The following is a 26,417-nucleotide window of genomic DNA, read 5'->3' on the forward strand; positions in this document are numbered from 1 at the left end:
TGAAAACTTAAATAATAGCAGTGACATCACTTTTCTTTTTACTGTCTGGACTATGGATGGTCATAAATTGTGAGTCAATTAACTTGCCGTTAAAAATCCTTAGTGAGAACCATGCAAAATGCACTGATTGAGGTCTCTGTTTCTTAACAATCCAATTTTTTAATGAATTACTACTACATTTATGTTGACTTTCACTATTAACATGATATGAAGAAGAATGATTTTAAAGTTAAGTCAAAGAACTGCCATCTAATGATAAATCATTCATTGTAGAATTCAAAATGTTCATGACATTACAGCTTCCTATCAAATATACAAATATTATAATAAATTACTACCATGACTTTCACTATAAACATAACAAATCTCAAATAAGAATGATACTAAGGTTAAGTCAAATGACTGCCATCTTATAATTTATTGCTTCATTGTAGAACTTGAAATTTCATGACATTACAATTAAACTTCATTTAGGCATACAACATGAACCTGAACCAAAATTTGTCCACTTTTCACGTGAAGCTAATTTATTTATCATTATGAAAAAAATGCAAATATCGAATGTATTTCCATATTTTATGTATGTCTGTTTAAAATAGATCTATCAGCTTGCCATAAATGAGAATTCTGTAGGGCATCAGGTCAATTACTTAAGCTAGATCTTAAATTGAATTTCCTTTTGTATATTGTACAGTTTTGTGTTATATTTGTTAAAGGTAACAGCTAAAAGAACCAACAGACCAGGTATCAGTTCAACCAACAGACGACCACGAGGTGGTAGAGGAGGGGGTTATAGAGGTTCACCAGGGGGATATTACCAACCAAGACCAAGAGGCAGATTCAGGTAGGATAATAGAAAACAAAAATACAAGTCCAAAGAACCTTCAGACATTCTTGTATAAGTAGTCTTTTTTTTACCAATTTGTTATACTGTAAATCAACTGAATTTCACATCTAATTATTTTCACAAATTACAATTTTCAGCCAATATTGTGGCATCTTATTTTCTCTTTCATCAATTCTTTTCTTTACTGCACAAGTAAAATATTGTTTTGGAGGTAATTTGCAGCATTTTATTTTTGAGAGCTCATTTGGTCTTTGAAATTAGCTAGAATATAAGAATCAAATTAACACGAGTTATCTCTCTTTACCAATAATTGTCCAAGTAAGAAATCTGTGGATGACATTTTTAATTAGTGTTATCTCCTCATTTTGAAAGCAAGAATTATTTTAGCAGTCGTGCCTATTTTAGTATACATAAGAATATGAACTGCAATGTGGACTTTCAGCAACTGAAACCCAATTTTTACAATGAGAATACAAATTAAACCAGGGAAATTTTATTCACCATTTATTTTTTTATCCTAATATCCAAATTATCTGAATACTGAAAAAACGGGGTTTCATCAGTCAAGGCCAACATAGGCATTGTATTTTAAGTCTATGAAAAAAAGATAAAAACGCAATAATGTACTTTAAAGCGATATTGTTGTTGTACTTAATGTCAGGCTCTTCTGCTGTCTCACATTGTACATTTGTGGTAATGCCATTTAAGTGTTAAGACAGTGAATTCAGAACATTGATATTGTTGGCTGGATCATTATAATCAGTTCTAACCCACATGTATGCATATTCAAGTTTGGTCTAACTTGGTAAGAAATTTGAATTTATAACATTGATTATGACTTGCACAAACTGATCCCCTTAATGCTTAAGTAAAAAGAGAATTTGAAAAAAAAAAACAAATCCAAAGATAAGGCAAAAAAACGAAACTTGGAAATGATTATTATTTCATTGTTATCAAGACAGATCTCTACCACATAGTAATTTTCCACTCAAGTAAAAGTTCTTTCATCGTGCACTGTGATTTGTTATTTTATATTCCCAATCTAGGATTAGAGGCTATATTGCATTCACCTTATCTGTCCATACTTACAACAAATATTTCCGTCACACTTTTCTCAGGTACTACTGAACAGAATGACTTCATATTAGCTTGATAATTATAAGTAGTAATGTGTAACCACTATTTTGATCTGTCAGATACTTTGAATTTTTCAATATGTTTCGTCACCATTTTCTCAAGTGCTACTGAACAGTATCACTTCATATTAGTCAGCAGCTTGGAAATTATGATTTGTAACATGCGAGTGCTTTTCAGATCTGAGAGACACTTACATCCAGTTATCTGATTACGAGTGGGTGTATGCTTAGCAGGACATCGCATGTAATTTTATTGAAATGAGTGATGGTGCGACATCATTGAAAGATGCAATGGCAGCCTTGCCTTTGACTTTAATTAAACAGTGAATTTATAACCTTTAAGGTAGATAGGGTGTCTTCCTCCATCTTGGATTTTGAAAAAGCAGATAACATTCGGTCTAGATCTTTAATGAAATGTGCAAATTTTAAGAGTGGTATGTAATTTATGTGTAAGACTTTTCATTTTAATATAGAAAATTATGTGTTTTATCATATTTACAGCTATATTTTACAAAAATCAGATTATTTTTGTTTTATTCATTTTTTTTTTAATTTTGCCATATAAGGGTAGATAACTCAGATAAAAGGGGAGATAACTCGATAAAGTAACTTTTGTAATAGAATGTGTTGTGAATTTACCTCTTTTATAATGTAGTAAGAAAACAAGTCCCGTGACCCCATTATTTTATTTTCTTATCTGAAAGCAAATTATTAGAGCTATATTCTCATATTTTATTTTAAAATTCTATGGTGTAGTTTTCTTTTTATCACCCAAATTTGGGTTTTCCATGCATAATCTATACAAAATCTGACAATTTTGCTCAACCCGTAGCGTGAAAAAAAGCACGGAGACCCATACTTTTTATTAAATTTTTGAAAAAAGCATGATATAAACTTCATTTTGACAAATTATCAAAAAATTCTATGGATTTGAATTAAGACCCCCCATCTACCTTAAAGGGTATAAATGTGTGAGAGAAACAAACTCTGCAGCTATCTTGAAATCATGCTTATTTTCAGGTTAATCCAGCTGGAAGGGGAATACACAAATAGACCTGGAATCAATCTCAGTTTACAATCTACTATATTAAATATATGAAGGTTTAATATTTCAATTTGTGTTTTCAATTCAAAAATTGAAAAGAAATCTCAGATTTAATGTTATTATAACTTGATGGTGATATACTGTCATTAAGATTAGGTTTAAAAGACATGTATAAGAACAGATTACCTAATGCCTATGGACATCACAACTATAGGAACTTATATTGGACAAAATAGTAAAAGTACATGGCATTTACTTATTTGAGTTGTGGATATAAGTAACCTTTGGAATATTTCAAAAATTTGATATGTGTAGTTTAGAAATTTTAAATTGATCGCAGATTTGATTCATAAGGATTTTGAGCTTGTGTTATTTGTATTAATCTTTTATGTTTTTATCTTTTCAGTCGATTCAGAAGGGCAACATACTACTCCCCATATTGAAGAACCATATTTTACGGCGACCAAAAAATTGTGGTCATTTTACCAGTCCAGAAGATGCCAAATTTATTTATCATTTTGCTATAAATATCTTTCATTTTATCATATAAAAACTGTTGTACAGCTCTTTAACATTAGAAAAAAGGCAAATTGTTTTAAAAAAAAAAGAAATGTTTTACTCTTTTAAATTTTAAAATTAAACGTGCAGATTTATAAATCCCTGTCAAAGAAAAAAAGAGAAAATAGGTTAAGAAACAGAAATATTTTTAAATTTTATTAAAAGATTTCATGCTTGTTTGCAAAGTATGAACAATAAAAAAGAGAAAACACCAAAAATGTTTCCTTTGTCTATAAAAACATTAAACATAAAAAAACAATTGTACCTATAGACATTTCTATGTTTCAAGTAATTTTGATTGATAATTGTCAAATGGGTTAGTCCATGATACTAAGGAACCTTCTTCATATGGGAACTAATTTGGAACAATGTAGGCATGTAATTTGCATTCTTCAATTGACAGACAGATCATGTTTGAGTTTGATTGGTCAAATATAAAGGTGTAACTTGTCTTGATTCATTGATTGACAGGTTCTTTTTCAGGTTTGCCACCATCAGAGCTGACCAGCAATGCCAACATCTGTTGGTTTTGTTGCTTTCCAACAGCAAGGCATATGTAATTGTTTTAATGTGCAATAATTTTCATTTTTTTAGAAATGTTATGCCTTGCTTTTGGAAAGGATTTAGACTAGGAGAAAATCAGGAGGGAGGGTTAAAAAAAAGCAAAAGAGAAAAATAGAAAAGGAGAAAAAAAATAAGTTGAAAAAATAATGAGATATAAATAAAAAGCAGAGAAAAAAATATCTGAATGGTGAGAGAAAAAAAGGGAGAAAAAATTAAGGTGGGATGAATCTAAAAAAAAGAAAGGAAAATATTGGTGATCTTAATAAAAAAAAATATAGGAATAAAAGAAATCAATTTTTAAAAAAAGGTTAAAAAAAAAAGGAAAGAACGAAAGAAAGAAAGAAAAAAAAAATGTAAAAGAAGTACTTGAAATAAAGATATAAAAGTGACATTTAATGATTTTTATTTTGTTCTACAAGATATTTGCCTTGTCCATAGCTGTTTCTATTGTGTAGCATTACACCTTCAATACAACTTCATGGAAGTCAGTTTTACTTATTTAAGAATCCTTAGTGCTGGGGTAAACCACCAGCATTGAGCAAGTAACTGGAACTGTTCTGTTTTCATACCAGCAATCTAAATGTGGTTATAGGAATTTCTTTTTAGGGGTTGTTCTCTAACCCACACCATACAGAAGTTAAATTTAGAAGATCTAAGCATAGTTGTAATAATTGTTTATTCAGTATAACCTCAACAAGTTGGAAGTTACAGGGACTCCCAAGGTTTAATTCATCCAAAATTACATCATGTTTTTCTGTTTAAATATTGTGCCTTGTTTTGTTAGTCTGGTATATAAAAATAAGATGTATGATTGACAATGAGACAACTTCCCACAAGAGACCAAAATGATGTAAAAGTTAACAACTATAGGTCACCGTATATTTACATTGGAAACCTTTTTTTACATTTTCATAAAAAAAATGAAACAATATTTGATGAAAAAGTTTGAGAGGACAATTCAGTATAAATATACAGAAGTACCTGTAGGACAAAAGTTTGGGAGGATAAGTCAGTATAAATATACAGAAGTACCTGTAGGACAAAAGTTTGGGAGGATAAGTCCGTATAAATATACAGAAGTACCTGTAGGACAAAAGTTTGGGAGGATAAGTCAGTATAAATATACAGTAGTACCTGTAGGACAAAACAGATCCTGGTTGATGATTGCATTCAAGTTAATCATTAGCCGCTATCTAGAAAGTTCAGTCTTGATTTCTTTTACCCTTTTTTTATCAATAAATTATACACCACGACTTGAATGATTTATCTTCAGTGGATATTGTCTGAGTTTTAATTTGTTCTATAGTTATTGCAGGTTAAGTGATCAATTTTTAAAGGCACTAACTCAACAAAACAGTATAAAAATGTCTTTTCTTACTGCTATACAAACAAATTATGAAACACCCAAAAATACATATACACTCATACCACATCTTCTTATTTATATTATCTAACACATTTCCTTAGTTTAAATGGTAGTTTGTTATTAGGTCAGTTTATGGAGAACTACTTGTGATATTAAAAGTCAATAATATTTTGTATCCAGTTGTTTAAGGTTTGGCATATCTTCATTTCCAAGGAAAATATTTTGCCATTTTGCCTTGTACCTTAAGTCATGGTTCATCGACTGAATATTTTGCATATTTCACATACATTGTATTCAAATAATGCTATTTCAATTTCAACATTTGCATTTTATTATCAAAATTACAGACCAGGAGACATCTCTGTGTCGACAGTTAATTGAGTGATCTGGTACAAATGAACTTGTCTACATATGAGGCATGCTTTATCAGATTTTCAAACTGAAGGAGCTTATAGAAAGCATTAGAAAAAGGTGGGCTTCAACAGAGACATGTATACGTATATATGTCTGGCTTCAACAAAACAAATGAAAACCTTGAGTATATCACGGTGTGTTGACCTCTTAGATGTCTTTTGTTTGTTTTGTGTTATTTTGTTGTTTGTTTGCTGTTTATTTTTATTTTTCAATCTTTCAATCAATTTTCATTATACTGCTATCCAATGTAGACGAAGCGATGGTTCTTGTTATATATCACCTGCTCGTCATGATGTTTGTCATTTATACAGAGGTTGTTGGGTATTCATCACAACTGCACAAAGCTATATTCACTATCCATTTCAAAACTTCATTCTCTTAACCTCTGTAAACTAGATACAAATACCCATTCAAACCAATACAAACTTACAGCTATCCTCTCGGATATTGCCCATCACAGACTTTTCAGACCAGTTGGAATTGGGAATGATGTAACCGATATTTTTTATACGACCGCAAAAATATAATGCTATCATGTCGTCGTCTGCGTCGCCCGAAGACGCATTTAGTTTCCAGACAATAACTTTAGTTTAAGTAAATGGATCTCTATGAAATTTTACCATAAGGTTCAATACCACAAAAGGAAGGTTGGGATTGATTTTGGGGGTTATGGCACCAACAGTTAAGGAATTAGGGGCCAAAAATAAGCATTTTTGTAACTTCCAGACAATAACTTGTGTGTTAGTGTATGGATCTCTCTGACATTGTACCACAAGGTTCCATATCACAAAGGGAATGCTGGGATTGATTTTGGTGGTAATTTCCTCAAAATTTTAGGAATTAGGGCAAAAAAAGGGGCAAAAAACAATCATTTTTCTAGTTTCCTAACAATAACTTGTGTGTAAGTGTGTGGATCTTTCTGAAATTGTACTACAAGGTTCCATATCACAAAGAGAAAGCTGGAATTGAGTTTGGGGGTAATTGCCCAAAACGTTTAGGAATAAGGGGCCACAAATAACCATTTTTCTAGTTTCCGGACAATAACTTGTGATTTAGTGTATGGATCTCTCTGAAATTGTACTGAAAGGTACCATACCACAAAGGGAAGGCTGGGATTGAGTTTGGGGGTAATTGCCTCAAAATTTTAGGAATTGGGGGCAAAAAACAAGCATTTTTATAGTTTCAGGACAATAACTTGTAAGTGTATGGATCTTTATGAAATTGTACTACAAGGTTCCATATCACAAAGGGAAAGCTGGGTTTGAGTTTGGGGGTAATTGCCCTAAACGTTTAGGAAATTTGGGGCCAAAAAACGCATTTTTACAGTTTCCAGACAATAACTTGTGTTCAAGTGTATGGATCTCTCTGAAATTGTACTGCAAGGTACCATACCACAAAGGGAAGGCTGGGATTGATTTTGGGGGTGATGAAACATAAGGGGGTTCAAAATATTTGGGGGGGGGGGGGGGGTTCTTTAAAATTTTCCATTTTAAGTTGGTTATTTTTTATTTAGATATAAATGCAAATAATAATGATATGGTTTGATTTCACCAAAAATTGAAATTATGGGGTTCTTTGAAATGCTGAATCTAACCGTGTATTTAGATTCGTATTTTTGGTCCCGTTTTCAAATTGGTCTACATTAAGGTCCAAAGGGTCCAAAATTAAACTTAGTTTGATTTTAACAGAATTTGAATTATTGGGGTTCTTTATGCTGAATCTAACCGTGTATGTATTTAGATTTTGGATATTGGACCATAATAGGTAAATTAAAAAAAAATAAGTTCTTAGACCACATTCATTCTGTGTCAGAAACCTATGCTGTGTCAAATATTTAATCACAATCCAAATTCAGAACTGTATCAAGCTTGAATGTTGTGTCCATACTTGCCTCAATTGTTCAGGGTTCGACCTCTGCGGTCGTATCAAGCTGCGCACAGCGGAGCATTTTATTCTATAGCTTTTCTTTGCCATCAAAGTTCTAAAATAATTAATTATAAACACGTATTACAGGATATCAGTGTCTTAACCACTTGATTGCAACTGTGCTATTTCCCCATTCATATATAATCTGGCTGACCACCTTATTACTAGTGACCTGAACATTGTCAACAACACCTCTTTACGAAATGTGTTGACCGAAGGACCCAAATACTGTTACCGTAAATCCATAAATTAGAACAAATTTTTTAAATACTTTCGTATTTTTAAGACACGTAGACACTCTTTCTGGATCGGTTGAGGCAAAAATTTAAATGGTCTATGTACACTCTTGCTACATCTTTCTCAAAAGACCCAAATGTTGCTAAGCGCTTGTCCAACCTACATGACAAATATGTTGTTGTCTCCGTTGATAAATTCCCAAAAATCCTGAATAATTATAGGTGTGTTCGATGTTCCTTTTGTGATTTCAACTAAAGATGACAATCCTTCTCTGTACTGTATACCAAAATTACACAAGTGTCCTAAAAACAACGTTTTATTTCCGCATCTGCCAAATGCTACACGAAACTTCGGTCAAACTTAATATGAATTTTATCAGCAATCGAACTACCTACTCTCGGGTTGGTGTGAATCAGATGTTACTGAGAAATTCCAAAGCTCTTTTAGAGTCCTATCAGACAATATGGGATGCGTGGTTGCATGGGTGTTTTATAAGAACAAAATAGGAAAGGATAAATCATACTTTATCAAATAAAAACTCCGATTCAAATAACAATTCTCTGAAACTGACATCAAAATACTTATTTTTTTATTGACAGGATTGCTACTTTTGGAGGACGTGTTTTTCAATAATGATCGGCATTTCTGTGGAATCCAACTGTGCTCCACTTCTTGTCCTTTTTCCTTTATTTATATGATGTATACTTCATTCAAGAGCTTCTTGTGGAAAATGAAAAGAATCTAGCATCCTTTAACTTCACGTTCTGCTATATAGATAATGTCCTCTGGCTAAACAATTCAAATTATCGGACTTGAAATGAAGGATACCACTGATACAGTTAAGTCTGCTTCATATCTTGGCTTACATCTAGAAATTGACAACGAGGGTCGGTTGAGAACAAATAAGTTACGACTAAACGGATGATTTCAGCTTCTAAATTGGGAACTTTCCAATTGGTATGTAGTAACATTCCAACAGTGCCTGCATATGAAGTTTATATCTCCCAGTTGATACGATATTCCAGAGCTTGCGTTTCCTATCATGATTTCCTTGATAGAGGGTTGCTGCTTACGAGGAAGCTCGTTGAATCGAAGGATTCCAAGTATAGTAAAACTGAAGTCATTCCTTCGAATTTTACGGACGCTATCACTAAGTCTAGTTGGTTTACCGGAGATCTGTGTCAAGGATGACCACGAATATGTTCTGTCGTAACAACAGTCCCGTCCTCTTGTTCATCGATTGTGGCATCAATTTGTATTTATCATGAGCATCATGGCGGGTGATCGGTTTACCCTTTCCGGGGCACCTGAGATCACCCCAGTTTTTATATGGTTCGTAATGCTCAAATATGGTGTTTAGTGGATTGGTTTGTCTTTTTGTCGTCTTTCGTTTTCGTACGAACGCAAACAAATTTTGCGGTCTTGTATTGGTATCACGTCGTCGTCGTCCGAAGACACTTGGTTTCCGGACAATAACTTTAGTATTAGTTCATAGAAATCTATGAAATTTAAACACAAGGTTTATAACCACAAAAGGAAGGTTGGGATTGATTTTGGGGGTTATGGTCCTAACAGTTTAGGAATTAAGGGCCAAAAAAGGGACCCAAATAAGCATTTTTCTAGTATTCAGACAATAACTTGTGGAACGGTGTATGGATCTCTCTAAAATTGTACAACAAGTTTCAATACCACAAAGGGATGGTTAGAATTGGCTTTTGGGGGTATTGGCTCAAACCGTTTAGGAATTAGGGGGAAAACAAGGGTTTCTATGTTAATGGACAATCACTTTTAGTACAATGTTTTTGGATTACCTCCCTAACACTGCTTTAAAACTATGTATAAAGAAATTTTGTATTGTCTTGAGGTGATTAGCTGTCAATTTATTTTTAGAAGTTACTAATAAAAATGCTGATTAAAGATATATTATTTTTAGACATGGTTATGTATGTCATTTTCTATTTTAAGACTTTTATGATGTATTTAAATGGGTAATTATGGTTGCAAACTCCATTGGAAATTTGAATTGAGGTAATGACCATATCTTGAGGGAAACTTTTTTCTTTGGAAAAAGGGGAAGGGGAGGTGAAAAAAAAATTGGGGCGGGGGGGGGGGTGACATTTTTTTTTTTCTCATTACAGATTTCAGAAATTAAAAAGAAAAATTCTTCAAATATTATTTTTTTTTTTGTAAAAAATAAAAGGGATGGGGTGAAAAAAAAATTTTGCCAAAAAAGGGGGAGTAAATTTTTTTTATTTGGGGGGGGGGGGGGATGTTCAATTTGCAACAGCATAGTGTATTGCACAAAAGCCCCAAAAAAATGTACCCCTTTTTTTTTGGGCTTTTGTGCAATACACTATGCTGTTGCGAATTTTTTTTATTTGGGGGGGGGGGGGGGGGTGGGGGGTGGGGGGGGGGGGTGTTCAATTCGCAACAGCATAGTGTATTGCACAAAAGCAAAAAAATTGAATATAAATTCAAATCATATAACCGATTCTTAGTTCTTTGACTACAGTTATACTGTGTCAGAAACCTATTATGTGTCAGATATTTAATTTTAATCCAAATTCAGACCTCTATCAATTACGATTATTGTGTCCATTTTTGCCCAAACTGTTCAAGGTTGGACCTCTGCGGTCGTATCCAGCTGCGCTAGGCGAAGCAATTTATTTTGTCATGACGTTGTCAGGTTCCCTTCGACTAATGAGGTTTGAATGTCCCCTGGTATCTTCCACCTCTTTTCAAGAGATAAATAAACGCAAAAGTATGTTCAATTCTAGAAACTGTATTAAAATCGTTTTTATTATAATTTTATTATGCTTACCCTTCCGGAGCACCTGAGATCACCGTCAGTTTTTGGTGGTGTTTGTGTTGCTCATTCTTTAGTTTTCTATGTTGTGTTTTGTGTACTGTTGTTTGTCTCATTCTTTTTTAGCCATGGCTTTGTCAGTTTATTTTGACTTATGATTTTGAATGTCCCTTTGGTATCTTTCGCCTCTCTTTTTTCATCTAGTGCACATTTTTTTGATACAGCACCGGTATTGATTTCTGGGAGACTTGTTATACCAGTATTGTCATAATGTTAACATGTAAATTTATATAGAAGTACAATTTTACTGAATAACGTACATATACGTATATACATATTAATAAACAATATAATGAATCATTACTAACAATGAGGAAATAATTAAAGGCGTTTACAGGAAGTATTTTAAACAACATGCATTCCTTGAAAATTTAAATTGAACTTTATATTCAAACTGTTACCAATCATGATCTAGTTTATGTTCCAAATTAGATACAAAAATGTGAAACAGAATAGGTTTCTGTGAAATTTGGATTATTTTTTTAATTCTGCATATGTAATTTAGAGATGAGATATGAAATTTTAGTTTTCTATAATCACTTAATTGATTTGGGAATTTATAAAAGCTCTCATTTTGACTAGGGATTTTGCAAAATCACTGAAATTATTGAGTACAGTTGTATGTATTCACTGGTTTAATTCATGGAAATTCAATTTAGAAGTTAAAAACAATAGACAGCTAGTCTGGATGCTAGTTATATGGAAATTTGCTTTTATTTTTATTTATCAATGACTCTCTGGGAATAAGACAAATCTTGTATATCAGATTAGAAAAATCAATTGTCTGCAAAATGGGATTTTTTTCAGTCTTGACTATTACTTTGCTATTAGACGTGCATTTTTATACACCGGTCTTAATCAAAACAACAATAGGTCAATTTGATCACTTTTTCTTACCTTGGTTTACGTCGTATCTTAGATACTATAGTATCTGAAGCTATTTAGATTCATGGAAGCACAAAAGATCACCAAATACTATACAATAAACAAAAAATCTATATTTTCTGTTATCAGTTTCATCCTAAATCAAATCTACTCAAATAACATTTAAAATTTAACTTATCTAGTAACACAAAGCAAATAATTGATTATACATACACATATACATGTCCGATGCTTTTATCTGTTGTTCATTCAATACATATCTCCAGTCGCTGCATTAATTTTGGAGTTTATCATTCAGTTGCAATAATTGCATACATAATCGGGGCAAGGCAAATGCATTTATCATATAAATATATTAATATTTGTGAGATATTATCATGAACGATCTTAATTTTCTACGTCTTCATCAAAGATTGATATATATATATGAATATTATACCTCCTTTAAAGATGATTTGTTTTAGCGATACATATTATTTAAACTAACTGGCACTTATCTATTGAGTTTTTTTTTTAAATAAGACGTCCTCAAGGGTATCTTTTATGGGTAGTTTAATATAGAACAATGCCTATGCCTTTACCAACAGGCAGATCAATAACTAATCTTGAAAGAACTTGGCAAAATGTTAGCTTTAAGAGTTTTAGAGGTAAATATAAAGTCTCCAAGAACACCCATTAATAAGAGACATATGCCAGAACTCGAAAATGATTATTTCCTCTTAAAGATAGCTTTGAACAGAATCTGTACATCCCTTCACTAATGGTTGGTATACTCCAGAGTTTGGCACGGATGTATCACATTCATCGTAAATATGCTGTGTAGTATCTACCTTTTTATTTTTCAGTTCTGTCTGATCACTACTTTCCACACACTGTTGGTAAACTGGTGAACAATTTGACCAGTTGTCAGTCAGCTGTTCGTACTGATTCCTAATACCAGTATTCATACTACTTGACTGATTGCTTAGAAGTGGCAAATCGCCAGCGTTTTGTTCGGGTTCTGGTTGATACGAACTTTTTATTGATTTTAACTCAGTATTCGCAATAGTTGATGATTCAATGTCGATTTGAGAACGACGAAGAACGTCAGTGTGAGCTGATTTGTCATATTGAGCCTTTGGAATTGTTTCATGGTTTTGCTCATGTTGTTCTAATCCACTAGTTATGGAACTGTTTGCTGTAGGCCTCCTGTCATTTTCTCTGTGATGCTGGTGATTCTGAATAGCAGCGATATAACGCCTTTGATTTTGGTAGAGAACAAATGATGCTATACCAATGAAAACTATAACTATACCGGCTGATGTTATAATCAGATACGTCTGTAGATATGATGGCCCTATAAAAATATAGCATAAGACATTATTAATGAGGGTTTAAATGGGGTTTACAGAATAGAAAACAATGGACAAAAAGTGCAGTATAAAGAGCAAAAAGAAAAAGGATAATAATAGACAAAAATAATAAAAAATAGAGAAAATTGGGTGCTTAAATATAAAGGATAGAGAATCATGGGCAAACCAAACTAAGAATAGACAAAAATGGCCTAAAAAATTAAGAAATAAAGAAATAAAGAAGAGGTCCCTAGAACACACAGAAACCTTTCGTACAAATGCTATTTCTATGTTTATACTCTTTGTATTATACCGACAAAAACATAGTATCGTGCATTTTCTGCAGTAAAAAAAAAGAAAATATTTTTCGTAGGAGGACAGTCAACATGCCCCGCTTGCACTATCATTTTCCTTGTTCAGTGAACTTAAAAAATTGGATCCCAATCGTAATTTTGTATATATATAAGTTCAAATCGTAAAATTGACAGTGGCTTTCCATTCATATAAATACTGTTGTTTTTTTTTATTGGCTGATAACGTCATGCCGTCATGTTTCCAGTTCTATATACCAGTCAGTCATACTAAAGTCCCAACTATTCAATTGCGCTGATAAACGAAAGTGGATAGTAGGGGTTGACTTTAGTCAGACTGAAGAATTATAAGCTTCGCCCAACTAATTTAAAAAAAAAAAAAACTTTTTTTTACAAATTGTAGGTGTACTTAGTTTGAACGGTTACGTTTATAAAAAAAAACGTCAATTTAATTCAGTTGAAAAAGAAGTTGACATTACATAGTGTAAGTATGAATAATTAATAGAAATATGCGATATACATGAATTATTATTATTGCAATGTGATGATCAGTTTATGAGCTATCAATTTTGAAATCGACATTTTCATTTAAATGACGTAATATATAGAATAGAGAATAGAAACGGGGAATGTGTCAAAGAGACAACAACCCGACCAAAGAGACAACAACCCGACAAAAGAGCAGACACAGCCCAATGCCAACAATGGGTCTTCGACGCAGCGAGAAAATCCCGCACTTGGTACGGGCTTCAGCTGGGCCCTAAACAATAACATATACTAGTTCAGGGAAATGGACGCCACACTAAACTCCGAAACATACAAATGAACCAAAATTAACAAAACACACAAGACTTTCAAAAACTGATTTCACGTGAATTCTACTGCTTTCATCTCGATAGACAACTTCTGTCGAAGTTTTCACCTACTGAACGAGGAGACCTGTTTTGTTTGTCGCTTCTTGAGCTAGGTTAATATACTTATATGCGTGACTCTGTGTTCTGGATCTAGCATGCATGCATATTGGTATTTTTACCCAATCTCCAGGAGCGTCTGTGTGATCTAATACGATGCTAGGCAAGTAAATATCTTGCAAATAGCTATGACACCTTCTAAATACTACCAAGTTAAAATCTTATAACAAGTTATAGAAAAATGAATTCATTTAACTTCAATTTCTTTCAATTTCTTTCAAGTTAAATAGGAACTATTAAAAATTTAGCTCGTGCACATGAATAATGAGTAAAAACAAAATATTCCGTCAAATTTTAAGGCTGTTCCGGAACAAAGTTTATGTATGAGTGTCTGGAGGGGTACTTCATTTCTGTATTCATTAATTTTTAGGTCATTTTTCTCTCTTCTGAATTTTTTTTGGGGCAATTTATTCTCTTTTTTTAATTAAGCACTCCATATTATTGTTTTCTTCGGGAGGTTACTTGGCCCATTTTTCTGTATTATTTGACCATTGTTCTCTATTCTGTAAACCCCATCCAGACCCTCATGTATCTTGCCACTGACTAGTCACGCCTTACTGTAACTCTTCGCAAACGTTAAAACGAAACCAAGTCGTGCCCGAGTACAAGACAACTAAGCCTGAAGACAACTCGGACGTCTATAAAACATAATTCTTGCTAACTTACTTTTTCTATTGAATAAATCAAGATTTTCAAACAAAAACGCACTGTGACGTTCACAATGAAATTGAAATATGGTCTAGACATGCAAATTAGGTCCATGGATTTTTTTTAATATATCGCATATATTTCAAACATGTACTGTTTATGTTAGCAATTAAGATTTTTAAACTAAGGTTATTATTTCAGAATGTTTGGGTATAGGCGATTCCTTTTAAAACCTTAGTCCACAAAAATACTAACACAGTCACTATTGTGTTGTGCAAACGAATATTCACAAATGAGCATGTGTGCTCAAGAATCATACACATGTTTGTCGTGTTTAGTTGCCTAAGTATCATATTAATTTGGGTTTCTTTAAAAACATTTATTTTACAAGATGCGGACGGATCCGAAATTTGCGGAGGGATCCAAAACCCGCGGAAGTATCCGAAACCCGCGGAGGGATCCGAATCCCGAGGAGCAATTACATGATACCGCATACGGTGGGTCAGTAAAATCTGGATCCGATTCTCACGGCCGATTTTGCCACGTTGGAATCGGATCCAGATTTTAATTCACGTTTTTACGGTATACAAGATTTAAAGTGGTGTTGTAGGTGAAAGAAATACCTCAATACGTCGAAATAAGCGTTATCGCGTTGTAGGCCGTAAAATGTCGATTTCAGGGTACGTTTTCCACTCCCAACTAGCATTTCAATTGGTATTTTATAGTGTGTCTTTTATGTTGTAATGGTACACTTCTGTCTCAGGTTAGGATGAAGGTTGGCGCCTGTAAAAGCGTTTAGTAAACCCGCTGCATTTTTAAGCACCTGTCCTAAGTCAGGAGACTGTTGTTCAGTGGTTGTCGTTTGTTGGTGTGGTTCATAGGTGTTTCTCGTTTTTTATATAGATTAGACCGTTGGTCATTTTGGGGCCCTTTATAGCTTGCTGTTCGGTGTGAGCCAATGCTCCGTGCTGAAGGCCGTACTTTGACCTATAATTGTTAACTTTTTATACATTATGATTTGGATGGAGAGTTGTCTCATTGGCACTCATACCACATCTTCTTATATTTAAATAGGTAACAGATTGATTACTTAATAGACCGTAAACGAAGTCGGTGACCATAATTATCATTAGTTTAAATTGTACGCCAAAAAAAATGTGCACGCTTAAGCAAATGTTTCAGTTTTGTCTTCTTTTTTTCCGTTTGTCTTGTAAAGGCTGTACCATGATTTACTGTCGTATTAGCTGTTGTTGTAACAGATGTACTACGTACCATGATTTACTGGCGTATTAGCTGCTGTTGTAACAGATGTACTACGTACCATGATTTACTGGCGTATTAGCTGTTGTTGTAACAGATGTACTACGTACCATGATTTACTGACGTATTAGCTGCTGTTGTAACAGATGTACTACGTACCATGATTTACTGACGTATTAGCTGTTGTTGTAACAGATGTACACTACGTACCGTGATTTACTGGCGTATTAGCTGTCGTTGTAACAGATATACTACGTACCGTGATTTACTGGCGTATTAGCTGTTGTTGTAACAGATATACTACGTACCATGATTTACTGACGTATTAGCTGGTGTTGTAACAGTTGTTGTGTTTGTTGAGGAAGAGGCTGTTGTTTTAACAGTTGCTTTGTTTGTTAAGGAAGAAAACGTTAAATCCTGCGATGTTTCTTTGTAAGCAACAGTTGTTAAATACGTATCGTTCTGTAAATAACGAATGGTCGTTTGCAAGTCTGAAAAATGTCAAATATATAAAATTACAATTTAAGCTTTTTGTCTGTAAGGAGTATGTGTGCGAATAGATTATATTTTTTCATATTTATGTTCTCTAGTGAAATAGAGCTAGTTAATAAACTGAGAATTCAATGAAACAGCCGAAAACGGGAAAATGTTCAAGGACACTTATTGTAATTTCTCCGCAGGTGAAATTTCTTTTAAAAACATTTTATGAGTCCCTTCCTCTTAAAAATTGGTATGGGGGACATCCGCCATCTTTGATAGTTAAATAACAGAAATCTATAGGTCTGGATATTTAATGACATATATAAGCAAATTTTGAGACAGGAATGCAATTTACTTAAAGATAATGATGCGATTTTAACTGATTACTTCGATTGGTTTTTAAAAGTACAGAATATCATTTTATTGATTCAAAATTTTTTTAATTTAGCCTTTTTAACGGGAGGTACCTCAGATAATTTGATTTTACAGAGGAATGTACAGTAAATGTTTCTATTTTGTATTAAAAAGGAAGAAAAAATGTACAGCGACATCATTTTTCTTCTTATTTTCTAAAAGCATTTTTATAAGATATCTTCTCCAATTTATTTCAAAATTCTGTTTGGTTTTCTTTCTATTTACATAACAATGCGTTTCCCCTGTAAGATTCTTGCACATTGAGCAAATTCACCACAGAGGCAACCTGTATCTTGAAACCAAGCCCGATGACCTGATATTTAAAAGAAAATTGAACCCTCAGGCTATATATTGGTTTGTTTTTGTTTTTGTAAAAGCATTATATATATAAGGGAGTCGATGGGTAAAATCTTCAACACATTCATATGATGGTCAACGCTGTTTACTAATCTAAAGAGATGAACAGGTCAATGCTAATTCACATACAGTACCTTCAACTTTTAACGTGACATAGGAATACTGAGTGCCATTTGGATTATCAACTGCACAGCTATATCTTCCAGAATCTTCTATTGTTAAATTGGATATTTTCAAATTGTACTTTTCTCCACCTTTTAAGCCAACGATCCCCAGCCTTTCGTGGTGCGGTAAATTTCTATTAACTGTCCAACCATCTGTGTATGTTGTAGTATAAGTACTGTCTACTGTTTCTGTGTTCTCGTTTAGACGCAACCACTGAATTATTATGTTTCCCTGTATATTGATGCAAGGCAAATATGCTGTGTAACCAACGGCGGAATTTATGTATGGTTCTGACAGACCGATTGCTCCTACAAAATAATTTAAGTGATAATGTTTTATAATTTAGAGTGTGTATATTTTGCTGGTTGCGGGTTGCTGGTTGCGCGCTGCGCGTTACGGGTTGCGGGTTGCGATCTATAAGTCAGTTGAACAATAAAGAGGGAATAAAAAAAAAATCATCAAAACACTGTATATACTTGTAAAAGGATCTATTTGTGAAACTTCGAAAAATTGTGTATTGTTATTAACAAACTTTTAGTGATTTATTGCTGGTCATTCATTATATATATATATATTATATATATATACCAATATATCAGAAAATAAATACAATATCACTTATTTTAGAATTGATTAAAAGTAAAAATTGTTAACCAGCTAGGCCAGTGCTCTAGAAAAATCACACAAAGCAATGACACTATTTAAAGTGTACGAAAAGGAACTTTTTAGGAAGAAATTACATAATTTTCTTAAAATTTCCCTGAATTAAGTGTGATAATAAAAATAATGATCATACTTTTATTTCAATACATCGTTGTCAAAGTGTTGTCAAAGCCTATCCCAGCACCCCAACTCAATAGATCACAAGGTGGTTCAAACATCTATTAGGCCAATTAAAATAAACTAATTGACCATGGCCATGTCCATCGTCAGGAGCTCAAGCCATTGCATGGTGACAATCTTAAAAATACTGTAATTTTTATAAGGGGCTCGACACCTCGTGATCTGTTTGACTAATACTTTTCTATACTCTTTCTTTTCTTTCCATATCAATTTAACAAACATAGTATAGAACATATTTTCATAATTTGCAACATGTTTTACCAAGAGTCGCAGATGTTACTGTGTCTTTCAAGTTTTTATGCCTACGGAAATCGAAAAGAGGTCTTTTATCAAATAAAAGTTTAGCCTATTCGTCTTCTTTTTCATTTATCCAAGTGTTTTAAAATATTGCTCTTTAAGTGAAGAGAATACACAGGGAGGCGACTGTAATACAGATTTGGGTGTAACCAATAATGTGTCATTTCTTTGTTTTGCAGTCACTTCCTGCATAACTGTTTTAATTTCATTTTCTTTATAACCCCTTTTAATAAGGCGTTCAGAGAATAACGCGTATTGTGTTTGTAAATCTACTGGATTGTTCGTACATCTCTTAAAGCGAAGCATATCTCCTTTACTTATGCCTCTGAAAGTAGAGGATGGATGGCATGAGGACCTCTCTAAGTACTGATAATTTTCAGTTTTTTTTCCGGAATTTCGTGAGGTCTAAGATTCCTGTTTCTCTAAATCTTGGACCTTTGAATACCAACACATCTGAAAACTGCATTTTAGTTTGTGATTTCTCGTATGTAAATTTTAGTAGTGCATGGTGTCTGTTAGCATGTCATGTAAAAAAATTGTAAATAAAAAAGCCATCGTCCCAAAACCTATAGAGGCTCGATATTTTCTGTTTATGTTGGAAAGTCCTTAAAGTACTATTTAAGACTTCATAAACTCTCAGATCGGTAATTTCAGGTGATAAACTATTTCCCATTGGAACTGAAGTTGAAGTTTTGTAAAATTTATCATTGAACATAAATTCATTATTTTCAAGAACTAACTTTAGAAGCTCCAATATATATCGCAGGGGAGGCAATGGTATCGTATGTTTACATTTAATTATCGTAGGCCAAGCATGTTTGACTGCGTCAATCATTTCTGCATGGGACATATTGTTGTAAAATTCTTTTATGTCAAAACCGACTAAGTAGGCGTCAGGTTTTACCCGCAATTTCTCAATAATATTTATAAATTCTAAAGAGTCCCTTAAATGTGTTTCTTGTTGTACTACTGCTGAATACTTCCCTATTCTCTCTAAAGCAGTACCAGATAATGAAACAATAGGCCTCCCTTGAATTCTGACATTTTTATACAGCGTAGGATTCTGTTGAACCTTTTCTATTAGTTCAGGATCCAGTTTGAGCAATTTAGGCAGAAGATACAACCTTCCTGGTTTAAGATTTCTCTTAGCAGAAAGATATTTAAATGTGATTTCATCTATGACCTCTTTCCTATGCATTTCAAAGATAATATTATTGATTTTCTGGTTGGTCTCTATTATATTTAATTTTTCAATTTCTATGAAGTGAGTAGCACTACTAAGTTGCATACGTCCTTCATTTATATATTCTGTTTTATCCAAGATCATTATGGTGTTATTTGTATCTGCTTATAGAATAACTATTTTTTTGTTTTGTTTCAGGGAAGAAATTGCCTTTCTTTCCAGCGTAGTGAGATTATCGTGGGCTTTTTGTATTGTTAAGTTATCTATCTCAATCTTAGTTTTGAATATATATGTCTTAATTGCATTGTTTGCAAGTTCCGGTTCGTATCCGGACTTGTAAAAAAGGGATGACGTTTAAAAATATCACCCTTGTCAAAATGATATCATTACATCTTAGTTTTCTTGCAAATTCATTGAAATCTGATGCAATACTAGATTTTGCAAATTTCCTCGAGGGAGACGGTATATACTTGTATCCTTTACTAGTAACAAAATCTCACTGTCTTTTATTTTTTCAGTCGTGAAAATTTTAACATATTCACGTGCCTTTTCAATTGATTTTTTTCTTCTTGAGAGAGCGAATCTTAATCTTCTATTTTTCTGATAGACGGCCTTTTTCATGATAGCCGTTTTTGTTTTTTTCGCTCTTTTAAGAATATATTCTATACTATGTTTGTTAAATTGATAAACATGGAAAGAAAAGAAAGAGTATAGAAGAGTATTAGTCAAACAAATCACGAGGTGTCGAGCCCCTTATAAATATTACAGTATTTTTAAGATTAAGTGTCACCATGCAATGGCTTGGGCTCCTGACGATGGACATTGCCATGGTTAATTAGTTTATTCTAATGGGTCTAAATAGATGTTCGAAACACCTTGTGATCCATGGAGATGGGGTGCTGGGATAGGCTTTGACAACGATTTATTGAAATTCCGAGGTGTCTCATGCATCTACAACCCATTGTGGTGGTTCCAATCTTACAGCCGATTTCAATGAGTGTGTAGGCAAAGGTAATATCTTTGGTTAGCTTGCTTGCTAGCTGAACCGTGAAGTCATTGTTAGGTTAGGTAAACTATCCTCCTTTAAGAGTAGACTAGTCCGACAGATAACCAATCTATCTGTCTGTAGGACTAGGCTACTTCGAAAGGAGGGTAGTATACATTACCTAACTATGACTTCACGGTTCAGCTAGCAAGCAAGCTAACCAAAGATATTACCTTTAGCTACACACTCATTGAAATCGGCTGTAATGATACAAACAGCTGTTTTTGATATATAAACAGCTGATTGCTTAAAGTACGGACAGGCTGTGAAAGGTTACTTTTCTGGTGTAGTAAACCTTCGATCTGGTCCATCATATCAGCGAAAACAGATGATTTTGGAGCAAAAGGCCAATAGTCGAGCAGAAAATCTTTTACATGCGTTAGATGATCAATTCAAAGGTGGTAAGGCTCCACAATTACCAACAACTTCAACATTCATGGCTGAACCAAGTTCATCGCACAGAGCAGACAAAAGCTGAGATAAAGACAAAAGACCAATTGGAAAGACAAGGACCAATAATTCGAAAGAGTTTAACATCAGGATTGAAAAAGCTAAGACAATGGGGGATTATAAGTGCATTGAAGTAAACATTCATTCACCAATGCAAGCTACTGCGAGTCTTGTTTCACCCAGGGAGAAACATGTGCAGTTTATTTTGACTATAAATCTACTTGCTCGTGTCCCTTATCTAAACTTCAAAGTACTGAAAAATTGAGAAAGGTGGCATGTAAACACAGAATTTTCATACTGATTTGCTTGGACTATTCACAAACCTGCAATATTATTAAACAGTATTGTTACACTCTAACTGAAGTGGGGAATATAGTAAACAGACTTTATGCATTTGCCTTAGAACCAAACTCGTTAAAACTGAATAGTCCGTCAACTTTTAATTATTCAGATTTGAAAAACAGATATTGGCATTCAACTTCAAGTGACCCTTTTGAATTGACCTATCAGTTCATGGTATTATATCTAAATGCTATGGTTGTGATAAAAAATACACACTAAAGTTCAATTCCTAAATTGGTGAGATAATGCCTGTGCTCTTCTGACAATGTTTGTTTAAGTTCATTTGTGATTATTATATCGCATATATAAACAGAAAGCCCCCATTTGATGTAATAATAAAACATTTGGAAGTACGCTCTCGTTTCTATAAAGACAAAAAGGAGTGGAACATTTCACCTAATAAAGAAGAAAATCAAACGCGGGTTATCATTTACAGACTGACTGTGTGCAAAAAGTGCATCCAAATTTGAAAGCTGGCGATATAATAATCACAAATGAACTTAAACAAACATTGTCAGAAGAAAACAGGCATTATCTCACCAATTTAGGAATTGAACTTTAGTGTGTGTTTTGCTTTTGCATAATTATGTCATTTCATCAGACGCACCCGTTTATATTACTTTACTGAGAACACTGATAAATGTTAGCAATTTACACACGTGAATGGTTAAGAAACATTTTCTGCATTCTTTTCATTTTGATATTCCAAATTATATGTATTTGAAGAAAAAAATTGTAGGTTCTGAATATTATATTGCAAGTCAAATAGACTGATACTATCAAGACTAACTAAAAGACGCATGAATGTAGTAATACTGTACATATGTTTGTTGATACTTTGTACGGACTTTGTCTTCATTATTCCAAGGTAAAAGTCTCAATCGTTATGCTGAATAAAGTCAATTTATCATAATTAACGAAACTGCTATAATAAAGTTATTGTACGCTATGGGTTTATTCATTGTCAGATTAAAAATTAATGAGTTTATGTTTGTTTAGAAAAATTAAGATAAAGACAAAAATAGAGCAGCCCGCAACCCGCAACCCGCAAAATAGTGATACTGCATACTTTATTATAAAATTTTAAAGTGTTTCATAATTCATCATAGAATAAGATTGGTTTCGTTCTTTCTCATTTTCGTTTAGTGGGATAACCATTTATTTTCTTGGGGGCAGGAGGATTTTGAAAATGAATATCAAGCTGGCCTGGTAAGAGCTGAAAAAATATCCTTGCATAATACGGGATAAAAATGAATATTCTGCAACACAAAATGAAGGAAAAAAATGTGTACAAAAGTGCAAATAAATTTTCGCGCGGCTCCGACTAATCAATCCGGAAAATAAATCCTTCATTATGAAATTATAAGAGTGTTTCACAATTCATCATAAACTAAGAGTGGTTTCCTTCTTTCTAATTTTCGTTTAATGGATAACCATTTAATTTTCTTGGGGGCAGATGGATTTTGAAATTGAATATCGAGCTGGCCTAGTAAGAGCTGAAATAAATATCCTTCCATTATACAAGGTGAAAATGAATATTCTGCAACATAAAATGCAGGAAACAATTGTGTACAAAAGTGCAAATAAGTTTTTGCGCGACTCCGAATAGTCAATCCGAAAAATATATCCTTCTGCCCCCTTCCCAAATATCAAATGGTCGTCCCGGATGAAGACCTTACACATGTTACATATTCGAATCTGGTTCAATATCGATTCTTATTTTTATTTTGAATGGAACTCATAAAAAAAAATTCTACTAATAAAAATGATATTGACCAAAAAAAAATCAACTGTTTTGTCCTTTTTTACCATGCATCTGACAAAAAAGTCTTAAATGTGTCGGCAAAAGAGTAACATTGAGATGCACAAACATTAGACGATGAATGTCCTTGAACTTGTGTTCAACTAAATGATTGCAGATGCACATTCATGTCAATGGCTGAATTAAGAGCCTATGAGAAACACAACTTTCCCATCATGCATTGACTTTCTAATTAAATTAAAAAGAAAAGTTTCAATTTATATCTACATCCTGTTACTGTTCAACTAAATTGCATTTATGTTTCCGTCCTGTTGATTTGCACTGACACCCACATATGAGCTTTCGATACAACCACATAAGGTTTCATCAAACACAATAAATGGGCTTTCGATAAATCTGAGTGTGAGTTTATCTATAATGATTTAAATCGATATGTTTCTTTTTTAGTACTAGAACTTTCAAAAATACATTTGTACGCTAATTTGACTTGAAAACAATTTCAACCACTGATAGTGATTGTGTATAGAGTGTGTTTCCAGGGGAAAAACCAATTCAGATTCAGATTCATTATTTCATTATAAGCATAGTACTTACTATGTTACTGAACATTTCAACGTATCGGCATGAACATGTATCTAGCATTAATTATTTATTTTAAAGCACTTTTTCCAACATTTCAATCATCATTGTTTTTAATTAAAAGATCTTGAATATTGGGAGGAAATAAATATCAGATGGATATTGTTAAATGGTTTTGCCCCATCTTATTTAGAAAAAAAGTATTGAAATATCATGTTCCGATTGATCAGTTTCATTAACATTTACACTTTTTACCTGTCAAACACAAACCCAATTATATGAAGACAATATTAACATTGATATTCTTTCAGAAACTGTTCATAGATGATATGATATAAATAGTATACATCTAATAGTATAATAGATTTTATTTTTGAAATGAGAGTGAATGCTCGAGTGGTTCCGAAAACAATATTACACTACCTTTTTCTAAATCTAAATTTCATTACGAAACAGATATAACAAAATACAAAATTGGTTAGTAAAATTACAGTCAAGTTATTTACAATAAAACCATCAACAGTTTTGGCTTAGAATCGGGAAGGAAAAAAAAAAACCCAAAAAAACGCACTAAACTTCAATGTGAACAAAATAAACAACAAACTATTATCAGATTATGAAAACTTTCAAATATGTTTAAATGCAAATACAAATGTCAAATGCAAAGCTGATATTCTTATGCTGTTGTTAATTCACATACTAGTTTAATGGAGTTTTTCAAAAAATTAAACAATCATACCTTTTAGTAGTACGACAGTGAATAAGCGAGAAATAAGTGTATCCCTTTCCCTTGACATGACTTAAATGTCTTTTTATCAGTTTGAATACTAGTATATGGTACCACTACCATTTTAAAACTATTTTTGCTAGTAAGTTTTTTTCCTGGTATTGTAAATTATGTGGAAATTATAAAGTAAAACAATTTATCATATCCGTTTTAGATTTTATTTATTTTTATAAATTAATTTAATAATACTTCCTTCAATTTACGCTTTTACGACCAATACAATATCACGGTTATAAAATCCACTCTGGAAATTTACAGAAAGAGGATATAAGCAATGTTCTTACTTTTATTTTATAGGTAAAACTAAAAAGCTGACATTATTTTGACTGTTGAAAATTATAAGGTCATTGCATATTCTCCTTTATATAATTGTTACAATATAGCAATACACTCAAGATGTCCTGTGAACTATTGTGTGCTAATTGTGTGCTAATTGTCGAGACTCGATTTTTAAGTATTCGGTAAAAAGAAGTTGATAAGCGACTCTCATGGGAGATAGGAGGCTGGGGGTGTCTCATCATAACAATCAGGGTACAGCTGCATGGAGTTTAAGTTTAGAATAATCTTTTAAACTACCATTGTAAAGTGGAAAATTTTCGCGAGGTGTATGTTTCGCAACTATAATCGCCAAAATATCCCCTTGTGTAAATTTTATATTTAAGGAAGATTAGAATCATGAATAATAATAAAAAAAACAATTAAGAAATGAGCTGTAAAATTGACAGCGAACAAGGTTGTCTTTATTTAGAAGGTAACCATTATGATTGTTGAACTTCAGATGGCAACTATCAGTAATGAAATTGATGTTCGAAGCACTTTTCTGGATTTTCCTTCATCAGAAACGCTCAAGCCCGAACAATTGAAAGTCAATGATGTTTGAGACTATCGGACCTAAAAAGACTTAACAAAAAGCCAAATTCAATTATAGTCAGTTTGACCTGCCACGTTCAGTGCCTATTTTCCAATCTATCAAGGACCAAAGCTCCTAAAGGGTAAAAGTGAAAATAGTCAATATCAAACTTGAAGTCCATTTTGTCAACGACAAAAACATATGAAATCTGAAAAAGGATTGGTTGAACAGTTCGTAAGTTATTGCACTGAAAATGTTGACAGCCGCTCGCATTCCGCCGAACTTTATTACTTTAATAGCCGGATTATTCCTCCGGATAACCCGGTTAAAAAGGAGAACGTAAAACTTAACGAACAGGTTTGAATTAAAACATCGTTACATAAACTCCGCAAGAATGGCCTTTACAGTATGTGTTGTTCTTGGGCCGTACAAGTCAAGGAAATAGTTGTGCCTTAGTTACATTTCTAACCGTTTTTATGGTTGGTCGTTATCATTGCA

At 32.9% G+C, this 26,417-nt stretch overlaps 2 protein-coding genes and 1 long non-coding RNA gene across 3 annotated transcripts in view; 1 reads left to right on the forward strand and 2 right to left on the reverse strand.

Moving 5' to 3' along the window:
• LOC127701090 (polyadenylate-binding protein 2-B-like) overlaps window positions 1-4,541 on the forward strand; it is a 41,825-nt gene extending 37,284 nt beyond the window's left edge. Inside the window, exons 7-8 of the mRNA XM_052204899.1 lie at window positions 717-844; window positions 3,435-4,541. Coding sequence (XP_052060859.1) covers window positions 717-844; window positions 3,435-3,471 — 165 coding nt within the window. The 3' untranslated portion in view covers window positions 3,472-4,541. The remainder of the gene's footprint in view (window positions 1-716; window positions 845-3,434) is intronic.
• On the reverse strand, window positions 4,043-7,359 carry LOC127701120 (uncharacterized). The gene is made up of 2 exons (XR_007981826.1): window positions 5,234-7,359; window positions 4,043-5,182 (listed from the first exon to the last, which is right to left on the reverse strand). It is a non-coding gene; the product is annotated as an uncharacterized LOC127701120 (long non-coding RNA).
• Window positions 7,360-11,937: 4,578 nt separating this feature from the next.
• Window positions 11,938-25,104, reverse strand: LOC127701063 (uncharacterized). The gene is made up of 4 exons (XM_052204856.1): window positions 25,022-25,104; window positions 17,751-18,089; window positions 16,674-16,856; window positions 11,938-13,180 (listed from the first exon to the last, which is right to left on the reverse strand). The coding sequence occupies exons 1-4, from the start codon at window positions 25,077-25,079 to the stop codon at window positions 12,564-12,566; spliced, it is 1,197 nt and encodes a 398-aa protein (XP_052060816.1). The 5' UTR covers window positions 25,080-25,104; the 3' UTR covers window positions 11,938-12,563.
• Between the last annotated feature and the right edge of the window lie 1,313 nt (window positions 25,105-26,417).

Source organism: Mytilus californianus, unplaced genomic scaffold (assembly GCF_021869535.1).
Source record: "Mytilus californianus isolate M0D057914Y unplaced genomic scaffold, xbMytCali1.0.p SCAF_5, whole genome shotgun sequence".
NCBI lineage: Eukaryota > Metazoa > Mollusca > Bivalvia > Mytilida > Mytilidae > Mytilus > Mytilus californianus.

Coding starts and splice junctions, on each gene's coding strand:
- LOC127701063 (XM_052204856.1), bottom strand. CDS start 25,079: ATGTCAAGGGAAAGGGATACACTTATTTCTCGCTTATTCACTGTCGTA. Junction 18,090..25,021: donor CACTGTCGTACTACTAAAAG/GTATGATTGTTT, acceptor ATTATTTTGTAG/GAGCAATCGGTCTGTCAGAA. Junction 13,181..16,673: donor TAATACGTCAGTAAATCATG/GTACGTAGTATA, acceptor ATATTTTTATAG/GGCCATCATATCTACAGACG.